The 16,214-nt window shown below is 45.3% G+C and overlaps 1 protein-coding gene across 1 annotated transcript; it reads left to right on the forward strand.

The window, feature by feature from the left end:
• The first annotated feature begins 971 nt into the window (after positions 1–971).
• On the forward strand, positions 972–12,465 carry CAPNS1 (calpain small subunit 1). Its single transcript, XM_042439649.1, has 11 exons — positions 972–1,057; positions 4,507–4,721; positions 5,915–5,948; positions 6,383–6,472; positions 7,181–7,238; positions 8,013–8,077; positions 8,701–8,769; positions 8,948–9,026; positions 9,330–9,446; positions 10,182–10,240; positions 10,670–12,465. Exons 2-11 carry the CDS (start codon positions 4,546–4,548, stop codon positions 10,694–10,696), a joined length of 774 nt encoding a protein of 257 aa, XP_042295583.1. The 5' UTR covers positions 972–1,057; positions 4,507–4,545; the 3' UTR covers positions 10,697–12,465.
• The last annotated feature ends 3,749 nt before the right edge of the window (positions 12,466–16,214 follow it).

Raw genomic sequence — 16,214 nt, forward strand, 5'->3', positions numbered from 1 at the left:
AGCTCTGGGGCCACAACCAACGACATCTCCCAGAATTCCATAGCACTGAGCCAAAGCAGTTAAAGTGGGGCCAAGCCGGATTATGTCTCCAGTGTGAATGCAGCCTATGAATAGTCTTTGGGCCTAAGACTCCAGAGTGACTCCATTTTAGTTTCCATTGCTGCAGCAACAGCCAAAGAGGCCAGTCCTCCATTGTGTTCTGCCTTGGCCGAAGAAGGCCTCCAAACCGTCTCTTCCTTCCTGGTCTGGAACCGGATTTGCCGGTTTCCACGAAAGGGACTCTCCTCCTCTTTGGCCTCCGAAGGAATGGCTCTGAATCACAGGCCAAGAATGTCCCTCTCTGAGGGAGGGAGGCACACCCTTCGGGAGGAAACAGGGGCCCTTGGGCCTGAAGTGAATCCTGCTATAGCGGGTTGATACCGCTTTAACTTTAGTGACTACGCTGCACAACCCCCCTCAGTGATGGCGGCTTTCTTGGGCCACATTCTCTCCTGACCCTTGGCCCAGAAGCCTCACGGGAGGACCATAGCAGGAGGAGCCCATGGCACTCCTCCCTCCCTCCCTGCCTTCCTGCCTCTGAGTGCCCTCCATGGCTCTTCATGAACTCCCGTTCAGTCTATGATGTTTATCACACTATGCTCTTAAAGAGCTACTATTCCAGTGTGACTCCTCTAGCAGCCTCCTGTTGCATGCTGGGATTGGCAGTTTTAAGGAGCTGAACTTCTCTGCCTGAGAATTCTAAATACCCCTCCTTAAAACTGCCAATCCCAGCATGCAACAGGAGGCAGCTAGAGGAGTCACACTGGAATAGTACCTCTTTAAGAGCTCGTCTGATAAACACCTATGACTGAAGCACAGGATTCGCTGCAAGGAAGGAATAGAGGAGAGGAAGCGCAACAAGGCGGGCGCTAGGACCCGGAGGGATCCGCCGCCCGCAGTGGCTCTCTCTCTCTCTCTCTCTCTCTCTCTCTCTCTCTCGGGCGTGGTGGGGGTGGGGGTGGTGGATCCTCCCGCCGGAGATCCGCCCGGAACCACTTCGCAGCTCCTCCGCAGCCAGGTAAGTCGGGTCCACACAGGGGAGCCGGTCCTGTCTCCCAAACAGGATCCCCTTTCCCCGGCAGAGGATCCCTGGAGATTCCTTGCTCTCAAAAGGATCCACTTTGGATCCAAACAGGGAAGGCTGGCTCAGCCCCAAGCAGGATCTTTTCCCCCTTGCAGTGGATCCCTTGGGATCCCCAATTGGTCTCCACCTTTTTTTAGGGGGGATCTGCTTCCTCCATTCCCCACCCGATTTATTTAGTGCTCTCTCTTTCCTCCTTTTCCCTTAGTTTCTCTTTTTAAAAAAGGATCCACTGGGATCCTTTTCCCGGGCCCCTTGGATCCCTTCCCGCCTACTAGATCCCCCCAAATTCCCTTGTTCCCAGCTCTGCGCCAGGTTCTTGAGAAAGATCCCCTATTACCCACCCCTGTTACCAATTCAGTTGCTCTGATCCCACTGGATCCCTTGGGATCTACTCCCTCCCCAGGGATTTTTCTGATGAATTACCCCCTAATTTTGGCCCCTGGATTCCCTTCCTCCTCCCGACATTTCCTCTTCCTGGATCCATGATCTGGTCCCTTTCCAGATCTTTGGGATCTCTGGATCCTTCTGGGTGGTTCTTCTTTCTGCCTTTTCTTCCTAAGAGACCTTGTGATCCCTTGAACTCATGGTTTTAAGGAGGGATTATAAGCATGGCTACACTACAGTTTTAGGAAAGGACAGTAAGTGTGTCTGCACTACATATTTATAGCGGTTTGATACTGCTTTAACACTTATGGCAGCATGCTATATATAATCCTGGGGCTTGGAGTTTGGAAAGGAACTTGGGCATTTCCTCAGCCTTTTGGGAGGACTAGAGCGCTCCAGCAGAGGATCCCAAACTACAGATCCCAGGATCCCATTGAGACGGAGCCATGGCGGCTGAAGTGGAATCAAAGCGCATTAACTCTGCAGTGTGGCAGCAGCTCCAAAGGGCCTTTCAATGGAAGGATGGAGAACTGAGGACTTGCAAGAGAGACACAGAGTCCCATCAGCCCCAGTGGCCTAGTGGCTTAAGGACGATGGGAGTTGTAGAGCCACAGCGGAGCTCTAGTACCGCAGCAAAGTACCCTTCCCAGAATTCCATGGCAGTTAAAAGTGGTGTCAAACCGGATTATTTCCCCAGTGGTGTGTCATGCTTCTTTCTGGCTGCATCCACACCAGAGAAATAACCCAGTTTAGCACCGCTTTTAACTCTTTCCTGGCTCAAGGCTATGGAATTCTGGGAGCTAGAGTTCATTGTGGGGCCCAGAGCGGAGCCAGGGCAGTTAAAGTGACGCCAAACCGGGTTATTTCTCCAGTGTGGATGCTTTAAAAATGAACGTTTCAATTGGGCTGACTGTTTATTCCTTTGGAAATGTTTGTAGCGCAGCCATTTTGCTTATATATTGTAACCTGTCCTTGGGTCCCTTTGGGCGAAAGTGGTGTCAAACTGGGTTATTTCTGCAGTGCGGTTCCTTTCCGTCCCTTGTTTTCCATGGCTGGGTGTGTTCCATAAGTAAAGCTCCATGCAAACCTTGTCCAAACACTGTGTGTTGTGTGTCTTTGTGTGAGGTTCATTGTCACACTGCAGTGTAGTATCCTTGTAGCCTAGTCATGCAATGCTTGTATTTTGCACTTGAGCCTCCTTGAAATCCCACAATCCACCTTCGTCGAACCTCGGCTGGCAAACAGATTCTCTCTGTGTATGTTTGTGACTTCAGATCATTTCCAACTTACGGCAACCCTAAGGCAAAGCTATTGTCGGGTTTTCTTGGCAAGATTTGCTCAGAGGAGGTTTGCCATTGCTGTCGTTTGAGGCTGAGAGAGTGTGACTTGACCAAGTATATCCAGTGGGGTTCCATGGCAGAACCAGAATTCGAACCCTGGTCTCCAGAATTGTAGTCCAGGACTCAAACCATTATGTTTATGCACTACGCTGGCTCTCCAAATGGACATATGGAGATATAACAACACAAACGATATATACTGTGTGTGTGTGTGTGTATGTATGTATGTATAGGTCAGTCCCATGAGGATGAATTAAAAGACAAAGGCTGCATCTACACTGCAGAATTCATGCCGTTTTGACGCTCAAATTAGTTAGCTCTCTAAAATACAGCCTAGAGCACTTGGAGGACTCCCATCCAAGTACCGTCCAGGCTTGACCCTGCTTAGCTTCCAAGATCAGAAGGGTATCTGGTGCCTTTAGGGTATTTTTTAGGACTGTGTGTTTCTGGCCATCCTGTGGGTTTTATAAGGCTTTCTTAGGCCAGGAATCCTCAGGGGTGGTTTTGCCAGTTTGTTCCTCTGCAATAGAGCCTCCACCAACCGGTATTAGTTTATGGTCTCCCCTCCAAGACTAACCTGGGCTGCCCCTGCTTAGCTTCCATGGTCAGTTGGTGCATTTAGGGTGTATTTTCCCATTTACAATGGCTAATAACTGGCCCTGGACTTTTGGAAGCAGCCAAACAGCTAATAAATAAAGTGAACATTTGGAACCGTGGCAAATATGGAACCATGGCTGATAAAGACGTGGCTTTTCATTACAGCCTTTGAGGCACCATTGATTCCATCCAAATCTGCAGATGTGTGTGGTTTTTATTGCATTAACTGGTTTTCAGCCTGGCTTGGCTCCCTGGGGCCCATTAGCACCGAGCAGAGAATTGGTTTCTTCCAGCAGTTTGCAGGATCTACATGGCACTTTAGTAACTACTGCTATGTGCTTTCAATTTGATTCTGCTTATGGAGCTCCTGGGTGTGTCTGCACTGCAGAAATAATGTGGTTTGGCACCACTTTAAGTGCTGTAGCTCCATCCTATGGGATCCTAGAGTTGATAGTATTGCAAGGTTTGTAGCCTTCTCTGCCAAAGAGGGCTGATGCCTCACCAAACTACAAATCCCAGCAGTCTGAAGGATGGAGCCATGACAGCTAAAGTGGAGTCAAACTGGTTTATTTCTGCAGTGCAGATGCAGTTCTAGTCCATTACTGAAACCACAGCAGCATTCTGGTTTTAAACTCTTTCATTTTCACTTGTCAAAGTGTGTTAAAATCCTAAATGTGTTTTTATGGCATGTCACTCTGAAATCCTTGGGGATACTTGGATCTAAACAGATATAAGCAATTTAATGCACTTTAAATAAGTGTACCGTTGTTTCCTGGATTTTGAACTTATTTCTGAGAAGGATTTATTCATTATTATTTTCCCCATTTGTTCAAAAAAAAAGGAAGTTGTGAGCCGCAGGAACTCAGCGCATGGCTATTATTCACTGAACCTTTGGTTTAAACGTAGCGCATCCTCTGTGGGCATCGTGGGCATGAGTATTAGTATTGTTAAAAGTATTCTATGTTATTGTTATTGCCCTTCATTTATATAGCAGTTTGGCAATCTCTGATTTGCTCATCCACGGAGTAATCTAGTAATCTCTTGTTTTCCATTATCTCATAGGCCCTGGTCTTCTGATTTGAACCTTTAAAGCTTCTGAAAATGTTCCTGGTCAAAAACTTCCTCGGAGGCGGCGGAGGCAGTGGAGGTGGGAATATTAACATCGGCAACGTCATCGGAGGTTTTTTAAGCGGCGGCGGAGGAGGAGGAGGAGGAGGCGGTGGTGGTGGAGGAGGAGGAGCGATGGGTATCCTTGGAGGAGTCATCAGTGCCATCAGGTGAGTGTGGTTGTTGTGGTTGTTGTTAACCACTTTTGAGTCGATCCCAACTCATGGTGACTCTGTGGATGAGACATCTCCAAGATTCATCTGAGGAATACAGTGGCATGTGCACAATGCTAACTTTCATGCTCAGTTGCATATCCACTTTTAGGATCTTGTCTAGGATCTGTCCTTCCCTTTCCTAGTCATCTGATTTCTTGACTGATTCCTATCAATGTTTGCTTCAAGGTTCAGGAACTCTTTTACTGCTTCAGTTTCTTCATTGTCTAGGTTGAATTTGTGTAGCTCCTTCATGGTCAATATTTTTGTGTGTTATAATGCTGCTATGACACATTTGTATACATGCCCACTTTCCTGGCCACCTCTGGAGGATAGGAATTCTCCTCCAAGTGACCAGCTTTTGTAAGATGGAAAGAAATTTTAATGCACTTGATATATCCCAAATGGTCTGATGAGTGCATGCAATGGAATAAAAAGCCTTTGTCTCTGTTCAAGAGACAAGGATCCCTTTTAATATCCTTGTGTGCATATATCTCTTCTTCCTTTCTCTGGCCGGCTGAATCATACCTGCCATTTTCCTGGTATCCTTTATGCAAATAATCTCAATGCAAAAGGCAGGTTGCTGCAAGTTAAAGAGGATGAAGCCGTATCACAGAAGCCCCAGTTCTGAGCTTTCTCTCTTACCTTTCCAGCTTTTCAAATGTGGTTGACATCACTTTAACTGCCGTGGCTCAGTGCTACGGAGTTCTGGGATTTCTAGTTTTGTCAGCTATTTAGCCTTCTCTGTCAGAGAGCTCTGGGGCTGCAACAAACTACAAATCCCAGAATTCCATGGCAGGGTTATTTTCTGCACTGCAGATGGTGCCTCGGTCATTTAGCAATAAATAAGTGAATTGATTTTTTAAAAATATAAATAAAATGCACACATTTCTCTGACTAATATGCATTTTTGGATGGATAGAGTACAAGTGTTGGGTGACCGCAGGTCCCAATCCTTGCTCATCCATGGAGTTTACTGGATTACTTTAAGACAGGCATTCTTTCTTAGCTTGACCTACCTTGCAGGGTTGTTGTGAAGATTCAAGGGCAGGATTGCAATGCTGTAATGTGATAGGTCATCCAGCTTTGAAAAGAACCCTCCCTTAATAATACTTTCTTTCCCTCTCTCTCCCTTTTTGCCCATATAATAGCGAAGCGGCTGCTCAGTATAACCCAGAGCCTCCGGTAAGTCCCTTGTATGATTTGTTTTATTTGGTGCTCTCTGAATTTCTGCACTGTGTTGGAGAAAGGAGCCCATCATCCACAGCAAGGGATTGTTTCTCAGAACATCTGTGGATTTCTAACTTGATGAAGAAGTCATTTGAGTACATCCAGCCTAGGGCCTTCCCTTCCCTTCTTATATTTCTTTTCCATTTGCAAAAGTTCCAGTTTACACTCAGTGCATCTGGTCCACTTTGTTTTTGGACCATAGCTTTAGATTCCATTATACCATCATCCATATTAACTTGCTCTTAGCCCCAGGGGCAGGAGTTGCTTGCCTTAGGGTCACCTAAATCAGAAAAGACCCAAAGGCACACCACAACAGTTTCTTAACACTCTGTTTTTTTTATTTTTAAACTGTGTGTATGAATGTCTTTCTCTCTCTTTCCTCATCCCAGCCTCCGCGCAGTCACTTTTCCAACATCGAATCCAACGAAAGCGAAGAAGTGCGGCAGTTCCGGAGGCTTTTCACCCAGCTGGCTGGAGATGTGAGTGGGATGTGGGTTCTTGTTTAAACTCCACCGTCAGGGATTTCATACTCTCTAAATATTGAGGACTAGCCTCAAGGAAGGAGAAACACAAGGCACGTTGTCACAGTCACAGAACATAACTGGCACTACTCTGAAGCTGCAATCTTCTGCACTTTTACATTGGAGTAAGGGGCTCGACAGACCGGCCATTAAGGCCAGCCTGGGGGTATAGTCAGCGCATGGCATCCACATGATGCACGCCCTGACTCCGCCTCCAGGCTGCTGTGATGCTGTGCATTGCTCCACATGGTGTGCGGCGTCACGACACTCCTCTGGCGCTGCGTCTATATGATGCAGTGCTAAGGAGCATGGAAAAGCTGCACACCAGCAACTATGGTGCCCTTTCCAGGAGCTTCTTTTTATCGTTCCTTTTTGCGCTGTGGAAAGGAGAGATCAGGGCTGTGGCATGTGGTTGCCGCAGCCCCGATAAAGGTGGCTTGTACAGCCCCTATATCCCACTGAGTATTGTGGGACTTCTGAGTAAAGATGCATGGGATTTTGTGATGGTGTTTTTGTTTTATGGGGGAGAGTTTCCAGATGTGTTAGACCACGAGTGCCATAATCCCCCAGCCTGGATTCTGGGCACTGCATTTCAGCATATATGAAGGGCAGATGTATATGGCTGCCTCAAAGGATGCCCGCTTCATTGTCTTCTTGGTTTTGTAGGATATGGAAGTAAGCGCATCAGAGCTGATGAACATCCTCAACAAAGTGGTTACCAGACGTAAGTGAGGGATATATTTTATTCAATGACTGGGCATAGGATAGGAGCTGTACATCTTCTCCCTGTTCCCTTCACAGATTCATAAACTCATATGGACTCGTCATGATTCCACCTGTATATCCTGCCTTTTTTTCAGCATGGGATCCTGTGCGATTGTATGGTTCTGTACTATCAATCGCATGGTTCTGTCATTCATCTCTATGTTTCTATACTATACTCGCTGACTCTGAGCTCAAGGATCCTGTATTACTAATTCTGCGGTACAGATTGAGCCTCTTTTATCTCTTCAATCCAAGATACTCCAAAATCCAAAGCTGTCCACATGAGTGGCTGAGATAGAGACAACTTTGCTTTCTGATGATTCAGTATGCACAAAGTTTGTTTCTTGCACAAAATTATTAAAAATAATAAAAGTAATTTTCTACAAAAGATTTTTAATAATTTTGTGCATGAAACAAACTTTGTGCATACTGAATATTTGTATATGCATAATCTTGGAGATAGGACTCTAGTCGAAACATGACATTGATTTATTGATCTTGGAAATTAAAGGGGTGCAGTGTGAATACATACCTTGTCTCGTTTGATTTTAGAAGCTAAGCAGGGTTGGGCCTGGTTGGTTCTGGGATGAGAGACTACATTTCTGATCTCTGTATAGATCTAGGAAAGAATCCTCCCTGAAACCAATACTGGGCTAGATCTCCCTGACTCAGGATAAAGCCAGTTCTGCTCTTTCTGGGTCTTTTAATCCTCCTGACAATGTCTGCTTTCTAGATCCGGACTTGAAGACTGATGGGTTTGGGATTGACACCTGTCGCAGCATGGTGGCTGTCATGGACGTATCCTTTTGCTGGCTTTGTGTTCTGAGGGCCAGGTTTTGTCCCATCGCTTTCATATTTTGTCAAAGGAGGGTGGCTACATTTTTCCAAACAGGAAGACAGACCAGTCCTTCAAGGCTGCAGAAATAATTCGGTTTGACACCAGTTTAACTGCCCTGGAGCAATGCAATGAGATTCTGGGAACTGTAGTTTTGTGAGACCTTTAGCCCTCTCTGTTAGAGAGCACTGGTGCCACAACAAATTACAAATCCCAGGATTCCACAGCATGGAGCCATGACAGTTGAAGTGGAGTCAAACTGCATCATTTCTGCAGTGTAGATGCAAACGCAGCCCCAGAATCCCCCAGTCAATGTAACCATTGGTAGGTTACCATATCTCAGTGTCTGGACCCTCTTCTCAGGACAGTCTTGAAAAAATGTGTGTGTGTCTGTGTTTATGTCTAGACAAATATGTATTACAGATCCACTGTAGATTCTCCAATCCACACTTTCCTAGTCCCTTTGGGGTTTGATCCCCAAAATCTCCAGTCCTGGGCTGCTCCTGACTTGATACCTCCAACCACTGGAGTGTGGGGTGGGATGTCTCTGTCTCCATTCCTTTTCCCTTGACCCTCCTCCCTGCAGAGCGACACAACTGGAAAACTAGGATTTGATGAATTCAAATACCTCTGGAATAATGTCAAGAAGTGGCAGGTAACCAGAAACAGTGCTTAGCTCTCCTGTTTTGCTCATTGTTTCTTTGGGGACGGCTGGGGTTGTAACAACGAGAAGGTCTTGGTTGGGGTTGTTGGAGGGAAAGTTTATAAGGGAATATTTTTCTGTCCAAAGCTGACATGCTTCTGTTTTTAACTTTGGCGTCTTTCATCCTCAGGGTATCTACAAGCGGTTTGATACAGACCGGTCTGGGACCATTGGCAGCAGTGAACTCCCAGGAGCCTTTGAGGCTGCAGGTAAGAAAGGAGTAGGAGAAAGAGAAGCAAGAAATAGCTTCTCAGCAACTTGGGCTGCATCTGCACTGCAGAATAATCCAGGCTGAAACCACTTTAACTGCCATGGCTCAGTCCTGAGGAATTCTAGGAACTGTAGTTTGCTGTGGCACCAGAGCTTTCTGATAGAGAAGGATAAAGCCCATAAGTTGATAGCATTGCAGTGAAAGTGGTGCCAAATTGCATTAATTCTGTAGTGTTATCAATAATTTTTATATCCCTTCGCACATGCCTCACCGTCCTCCTTTTTGCTTATTTGCTTGCCAGGGTTTCGGCTCAATGAGCAACTTTACAGCATGATTGTGCGCAGGTACTCCGATGAGAATGGGAACATGGATTTTGACAACTACATCAGCTGCCTAGTTCGCATGGATGCCATGTTTCGTAAGTACAGTCTGCCCGCCATATCTGTGGATTCTGCATGCATGGATTCAACCATCCACAGCTTGAACATATGTTTATATATATACATACATATATATATATATATTCCAGACAGCAAACCTCAATCTTTCCTTTTTATATGAGGGGTGCCATTTTACTATGCCATTGTATTTAATGGACTTAAGCATCCTCAGATTTTGGTATTCATGGAGATCCTGGAACCAAACCCCAGTGAATACCAAGAGCCCATTGTATCTCTATGTCACCCCTTTACTGATCATTTGTTTTCCTAAATTGCTACCCTAGTTAATAAAAGAGACAAATTGAGCTGGGTGCTCCTGAACGTATTCCAATCTTGAACACACATTTTCTTTTGCCACCTCCCACTTTTCCATTACATTCTGGTGGTTCCCTATCCCACTTTAAGCCAGTCCTGAACCTGCTGAGCTTCCAAAATCAGGTGCATTCAGGATGGTAGAGTGGTGTTATTTTTAACTGTGAGTTTAATGGCTGCTTTTAATGGGCTTTACATCTGCTGCTCTAAAGCCTGATTAAATTCTTATGCCTCCATCCATGTGCATTTATGGATCACTGGAATGTTTTGATGCTGTTATTTTTGTATACCACTTTGGAACATTTCTTTAAAAGCTCTTGTTCTTTTTAGCTTTTAGTACTCTCTGATCCTGATGTCCTAATTAATACTAAAAATAAATAAATAACCCCATCCACTTTCAGGTGCCTTCAAATCCCTGGACAGAGACGGCAGTGGACAGATCCGTGTGACCCTGAGGGAGGTAAGAAGGATGTCCATCTCTTGTTTCCTTTGGGATGGTGGTTTTTCATTTCTGTTTTTAAAAACCCTTCATTGTTTGCACAATGGCACATCTTCCGAGGCATTGGTGCCCATTTGCCTGCAATTGCAAATTGTTGGAGGCTGTTGAAGATGGGTGGCCCAAGAAAGGTAACTGACCCTTCATTGATCCACTTTGGATCCCATACTCAGAGAAAAGCAGGATATAGATATGATATGATATGATATAATAAATAAATAAATAAATGTGGCAAGATGAGGATAGATAGGGCATGTTAGGGAAGCAGGAGGCAAGGTTGCATGGAAATAGGGGAACTTGGGTGGGAAAGAAAGGTGGGTTGTGGAGGGCAAAGGGATGAGGACTATTTGCTTGGAAAGGATGCAGAGGGTGACTGTTCTCTTTCCATTGCAGTGGTTGCAGCTCACCATGTATTCCTAAGGGCCAGCCTGCAAGGCGCACCATGCCTCCTTCGACACCACCGAGCCAGTTTGGGAATGTCTTAGAGTTCTGTACTACTTTGCAGCCCACTTTCTCTGATGTGGGGAACCCTAAAGGATCCTGCTAGATTTTTCTTTCCCTCCTTCCATCGTTCTTTCTTTGATTTCCACTCCTCTCCTCTTTTCTGAAGCAGAAAAGAAAACCTTTTCATTTTTGTTTTGTGTTGCATTGTTTTTAAATTGCATTTAGAAATTGTACTGCTGATATTTATATTAACCCTTTTGATTCTTCTACTAACACCACCGGATACATACATGCCGATAGGGGTCTTGTCGGAGAGGCGTTTGAGTTTGAAATGGCATTGGCTTCCTCTTTACCAAGCTGGCTCGGTTTCTATCAATAACATAACATGAAGAATTCAGTGATTTTTTTTAAAAGATATTTTGCAAGTTTGAATAGGTTAAACAATTATCTGTATTTCGGATGGGGAGCCGCTGATCATGTTCCTAGACAGTCCCTTCCCCAGCAAAGTCACCTCACCCCATTCACTCCATTTGGACTTGCGTGCCTTGTTGCAAGGATGCAATGGGTGCCAAAGATCTTCTGTGCATGAGCAAAGCGCACTGCAACTGGCATTTACCGCACTTGGTTGCCAACAAAACACACTTCTGGGGGAAATGGGTGTTGGCCATGGTTTCAACATCATCTGTTAACAGTCAGGGCTGTTGGATGGAAATCAGGTTAGACCGATGTGGTGGCATATGAAGGAAGTGTTCCCCATTTTAAGAGCACTTTGTGTGAAAAAGCAATAGATTGTAAGGACTGCTGAAGTCCATTGGAAATTATTTAACTAATGCTAGCTATAGAGGCTTCTACCTTTTTAAAGACCCAGAGGCAGCTGATATGCTCCTGCCCCAACTGTTCAGACTTCAGTATCTGCAACAGCAGCCAGACTCAGTCAAATCAAGCCCTAATCCTTTATATCTTGCTGTAAAAGCACTCTTACAGCCAATTTTATGGAGGGTCTTGCGCCGTGGCAGACCTCCTGAGCATTATTATCTGCATTGCATGCTGTTTCCTTGCCTGCTTTTGGAAGGAATAAACACTAGAAAGACAGCTGGTCCTATATATATTGTGCCTTGAATAGAATCATGTTGACAAGCATTTCTATTTATAACCCCTTGTCCCCGTGACTCTTGCCATCAATGGGGTAATCCTGAGCCTTTTTGCTAAAATTTCCCCTTTAAATTTGGGAGCTTGTTGTCAAAGGCTGAAATCTGACATTGAGAACTCAGAGCTGGATGGGTTGAAAAGGAAACGAGGAGAATGAGAGAAAACAATACTTCCGTAATCTAATCCCAATTGTTGGTCCAGACTGGAATAGACCCAAATGGGCCAAAATGTGGGATATTTACCTAGGAATTATTCTTCTGTTTTAACAATGTAATTAGGTTCCCTATGAAAGTAATTGGAGTGAAATATCTCATGGCCCCAGTGAGACCTGTTTGCTGAGTCTTTATGAGAAGCTTGTTTAGTCTGATGGAGAGAATACGTTCCTTTTGGGGATTGCGTTTTTAAATGTCCAGGACAGAAAGAGGGAGGGTTTTTCTCTCATTCAGACGACAGAGGATCTATTGAATTTGCCTTTCCAGTGTAAGGGTTTGCATCCAAATGTACCAGCTGTCTGTCTCTCTCTCTCTCTCTCTGCCACCTCCTCTGTTTTCTAAAATGCTCAGTAGCCACAGAAATAAAAGTTATATTAACAAGAATGCTCCTTCTTGTCTTTCCCTGTGATTCTATGCCTTCTTTGCAGGAACCTTAGAAGTGTTTTTAAGGTGGGGTTAGGGGGCTCATACATCGATAGATCATTATTAATGATTTGACTACTTGAAGGTATATTTTTACAAAGCAATGAAAACACCGTACGTTGCATTAATGCACTTATGGCCATCCAGTTGTATAGTAACAGAGTAGAGTGGGTCCTCCACATTTGCTGGCACTAGGGGCTCAAGACCCCCATGAAAGTGGGGGAAATGCAAATAAAAAAGCACTGTATGTGTGTGTGTATATATATATATATATATTTGACTGGAGAGAACATGTATATCCACAGTACAACAAACTTGTGAGCTAGACCAGTAGGCTCCCTGTTTGAGAATGTGGTGCCAAACTGCGTTAATTTTGCAGTGTAGATGCCGACAGCATCCGTCTGAGAAACTTCTGAATAGGAATGGAGTCAAATGTAATGTCGGGGAATGGATGGTGTTTATTGACTTTGGGAAGAACAAGCTGCGCTCCATGTGTCTCATCATGGACTTGCTCACAGTTTTGCCTTTAGCTGGCACTTTCAATAGACATATTAACTGCAACAAATCTTACTGTTAGAACATAATAATGAAAACAGGAATAATGCATGCCAAAGAGATTATACAGCCCATGGATGGGAGGAACATAGCTTTCCAATTGGAAGTCGAAGGCTTTCATGGCCGGCATCCATAGTTTTTTGTGGGGGTTTTGGGCTATGTGGCCATGTTCTAGAAGAGTTTATTCCCGATGTTTCACTAGCATCTTCAGAGAAATCTCTGAAGATGCTGCCCACAGATGCTGGTGAAACATCAGGAATAAACTCTCCTAGAGCATGGCCACATAGCCTGAAAAACCCATAAAAAACTGCTTTCCAATTGTTGTAGAACTGCATCTCCCAGTATCCCTACCCATTGGTTATTCTGCCTTGGACTTATGGGAGCTGCAACACCTGGGAGAAACAGTTTGCCCTCTTCTGTCCTACATCACCTTTCCTTCCCAGACTACAGGGATCATAATCCCCAGCTATGCTGTCTGGGGATAGTGGGTGCTGCCTTGGACACATTTGGGAGGTGTCTGGTTGTGAGATGTTTTCAGTCATGAGTCCGCTTGGCTCAATATCCTCTCCCTAGCTGCTGCACTTCATGATTTTCTATGGCAGAAGAGATGGCTGGCTGAATAGGGCTCTTTTTTGTAATTTCAGAGAATGCTGAGCCCATATTACAGAGTGAGAGATTATGTCGGTGCAGCAATAGCGGTTCATTATCTCTGCGGCACTGAGCATCTTCCCTTGATGAATGGCCTCTAATTCAAATCCTGCCACATCAGAGGACTGAATAAACCCGGGCCACATTTGACACTTCACTTTGTGTTGAGACAAGGTGGCGGTGTGCTTCCTTGAGAGGTCAGGATCTTGGCGAAGGGGAAACTGAGTCATGGACATGGAGCCTGGTGTTGCACTTGCATTCCCTAATGCTCAAAGGTGGCTGGTTTTCAATAAGGGGATCAGTGCTGGTAGATCCAGATTTTCCACCCCTTGGGACCCTCTTAGAGTTGTAAAGGGTCCAAACAGATGGGCCAAAATAAAGCTGCTTTGGGTCACTTTGGAGGTATGCTGTTTAAACATTGCATGCATCCTAAAAGGCCGAAAGCTTAGCATATACCTATGAACATGCCAGGTTGAAGAAAATGCTTTCTTCAAACCTTTCCTAAGCTGTACACTTTCTGTACACTCCGCACCTGTTTCCCTTTCTCTTGCCAACTTTTAGCTGCTGTTTTGACTTTTGAATGTTCCGCCTCCTCTTATTTTATTTTATTTTTTGCCTTTAAGACAAGCACCTATTTTTAATGTGCATTAATTTCTGTAGACAAAAGAAAGCAACAGAAAGTGGGTGCAAGGGAAGGCCCTGGGAGGAAAGGCTGGCATTTCTTGGCTCCTGAGGAGCAAACAGCTGCACTTGTCAAGCATGAAAATTATATGCTTTGCAACTGGCGAAGCATCATATTGCAACGGAGGAAAGGTGGGAGGATGTGTAGTGTTTATATCAGGGCCTGTCCACCTTGGTTTTGATTCCTCCTTAGTAGCATTGATATTAACCAGAGCCTCAAACAACACGGCTACAATTGAAACATGGGCTGCATTCACACTGGAAAAATAACCCGGTTTGGCACCACTTTAACTGCCCTGGCTCAAGGCTATGGAATTCTGGGAGTTGGTGTTTGTTGTGGGTCCAGAGCGGAGCTATTGTATTCCCTATTACCATGGATGGATGTGAGAGTTGAACAGTTAAGAGAGAAGATAGGAGGAAAATCCATTCATTTGGAGAAGAGCGCTCAGGATGCCATCGACAGCCAAAAAGGCAAACAAATGGGTCCTGGAGCAGATCAAGCCAGAAACCTCCCTGGAAGCCAAGATGACAAAAATGAGGTTGTCGTACATTGGACACATCCGGAGAAGGTACAACTCCTTGGAAAAGACAGGAACACTAGGAAAGAGAGGAAGACTATGCTAGAAGGATGGACTCCATTAAGGAGGTCATGGCTATGAATTTGCAGGACCTAAGCAGAGGAATGGAGGACAGGGGTCTTTTGGAGATGTCTCATCCAAAGGGTCACCGTGAGCTGAGATCGACTGGTTAACAACAGCAGCAAACAAAATCTGCAGATGATTTTGGCGGCTGCTGCTGTCACAGTGCAGAATCCATGGCTCAAGGGACTGCGCGGCTGCCTCCCTTCATTTCCCAAAGTACAAGGCAGGAAAGGGGAGGACTGTCTCTCTTTCAGATCACAGAGGATGCTTTCAATTTCCTTGCCAACGCCTCCAGTGTTGGGGTTTGTCTTCAAATGTGCCAGCTGTCTCTCTCGCTCCTTCTGCCACCCACTCTGTTTTCTTAAAGCTCTGTAGCAACACAGAGAAAAGTTGCATAACAAGAGCTGTCCTTTCCACGCTTGGGTCTTTCTCCTTGCTGTTGCCTTCCGACTTGGGCTTTCTTGGGTGGAAAGTGTGGGTCCGGATTACAACAAATGTCCGAATGCCCCTGCATATGTCCAACTGCCCCGTGGGGCAAAGGCATCCCAGTTAACCCTCTTTCAACCCGCTTTTTCAGCCTCTTTTGAAATGTCTTGGTCTCTCTCTCTCTCTGCTACCAGAATCTTGTCTTTCCCAGGAGGCTCAGGCAAAAGCAAACTGCTGCAGCTTCTCCAAGACTCTCTGTTCTCCCATATGGATAGCTTTTACCATTTTGACCACACTCTCATCTTTCTTGGCTGCATGAAGCTGCAAGGAGAGATTCGGAGGGATTCTGTAGAGGATCCTGATCCAAAGCTCCAAAGGCGCCTTTTATCAGGGAGTTTGCCATGGCCATCCTGTGAGGCTGAGAGAGTGTGACTTCCCCAAGGTCACCCAGTGGGTTTCATGGCTGAGCAGAGATTCGAACCCTGGTCTCCAGCATCGTAGTCCAACACTCAAACCACTCTGTCATACTGGCTCTTTTGGAGACGATAACTCCTAAAATCCTCTGGCCAGTTGGCCATTCCTCAGCCTGGCTGGGGGATTTGGGGACTTGTTGTCCAAATCAGCATCTTTCCCAAGCTGTGTCTACAGCAGGATCATGAAGCGCAACATTACACGGAAAATATTTGGTTGTCTCATACTGAATCTGGATTGACTTACTTAAGCCACATGTTTATATGTCTCACCTTTCTGCCAAGAGAT

The sequence above is a fragment of the Sceloporus undulatus genome, chromosome 9 (genome assembly GCF_019175285.1).
Source record: "Sceloporus undulatus isolate JIND9_A2432 ecotype Alabama chromosome 9, SceUnd_v1.1, whole genome shotgun sequence".
Taxonomy (NCBI): domain Eukaryota; kingdom Metazoa; phylum Chordata; class Lepidosauria; order Squamata; family Phrynosomatidae; genus Sceloporus; species Sceloporus undulatus.

Coding starts and splice junctions, on each gene's coding strand:
- CAPNS1 (XM_042439649.1), top strand. CDS start 4,546: ATGTTCCTGGTCAAAAACTTCCTCGGAGGCGGCGGAGGCAGTGGAGGT. Junction 8,770..8,947: donor ATAATGTCAAGAAGTGGCAG/GTAACCAGAAAC, acceptor TTTCATCCTCAG/GGTATCTACAAGCGGTTTGA. Junction 10,241..10,669: donor TCCGTGTGACCCTGAGGGAG/GTAAGAAGGATG, acceptor TTTCCATTGCAG/TGGTTGCAGCTCACCATGTA.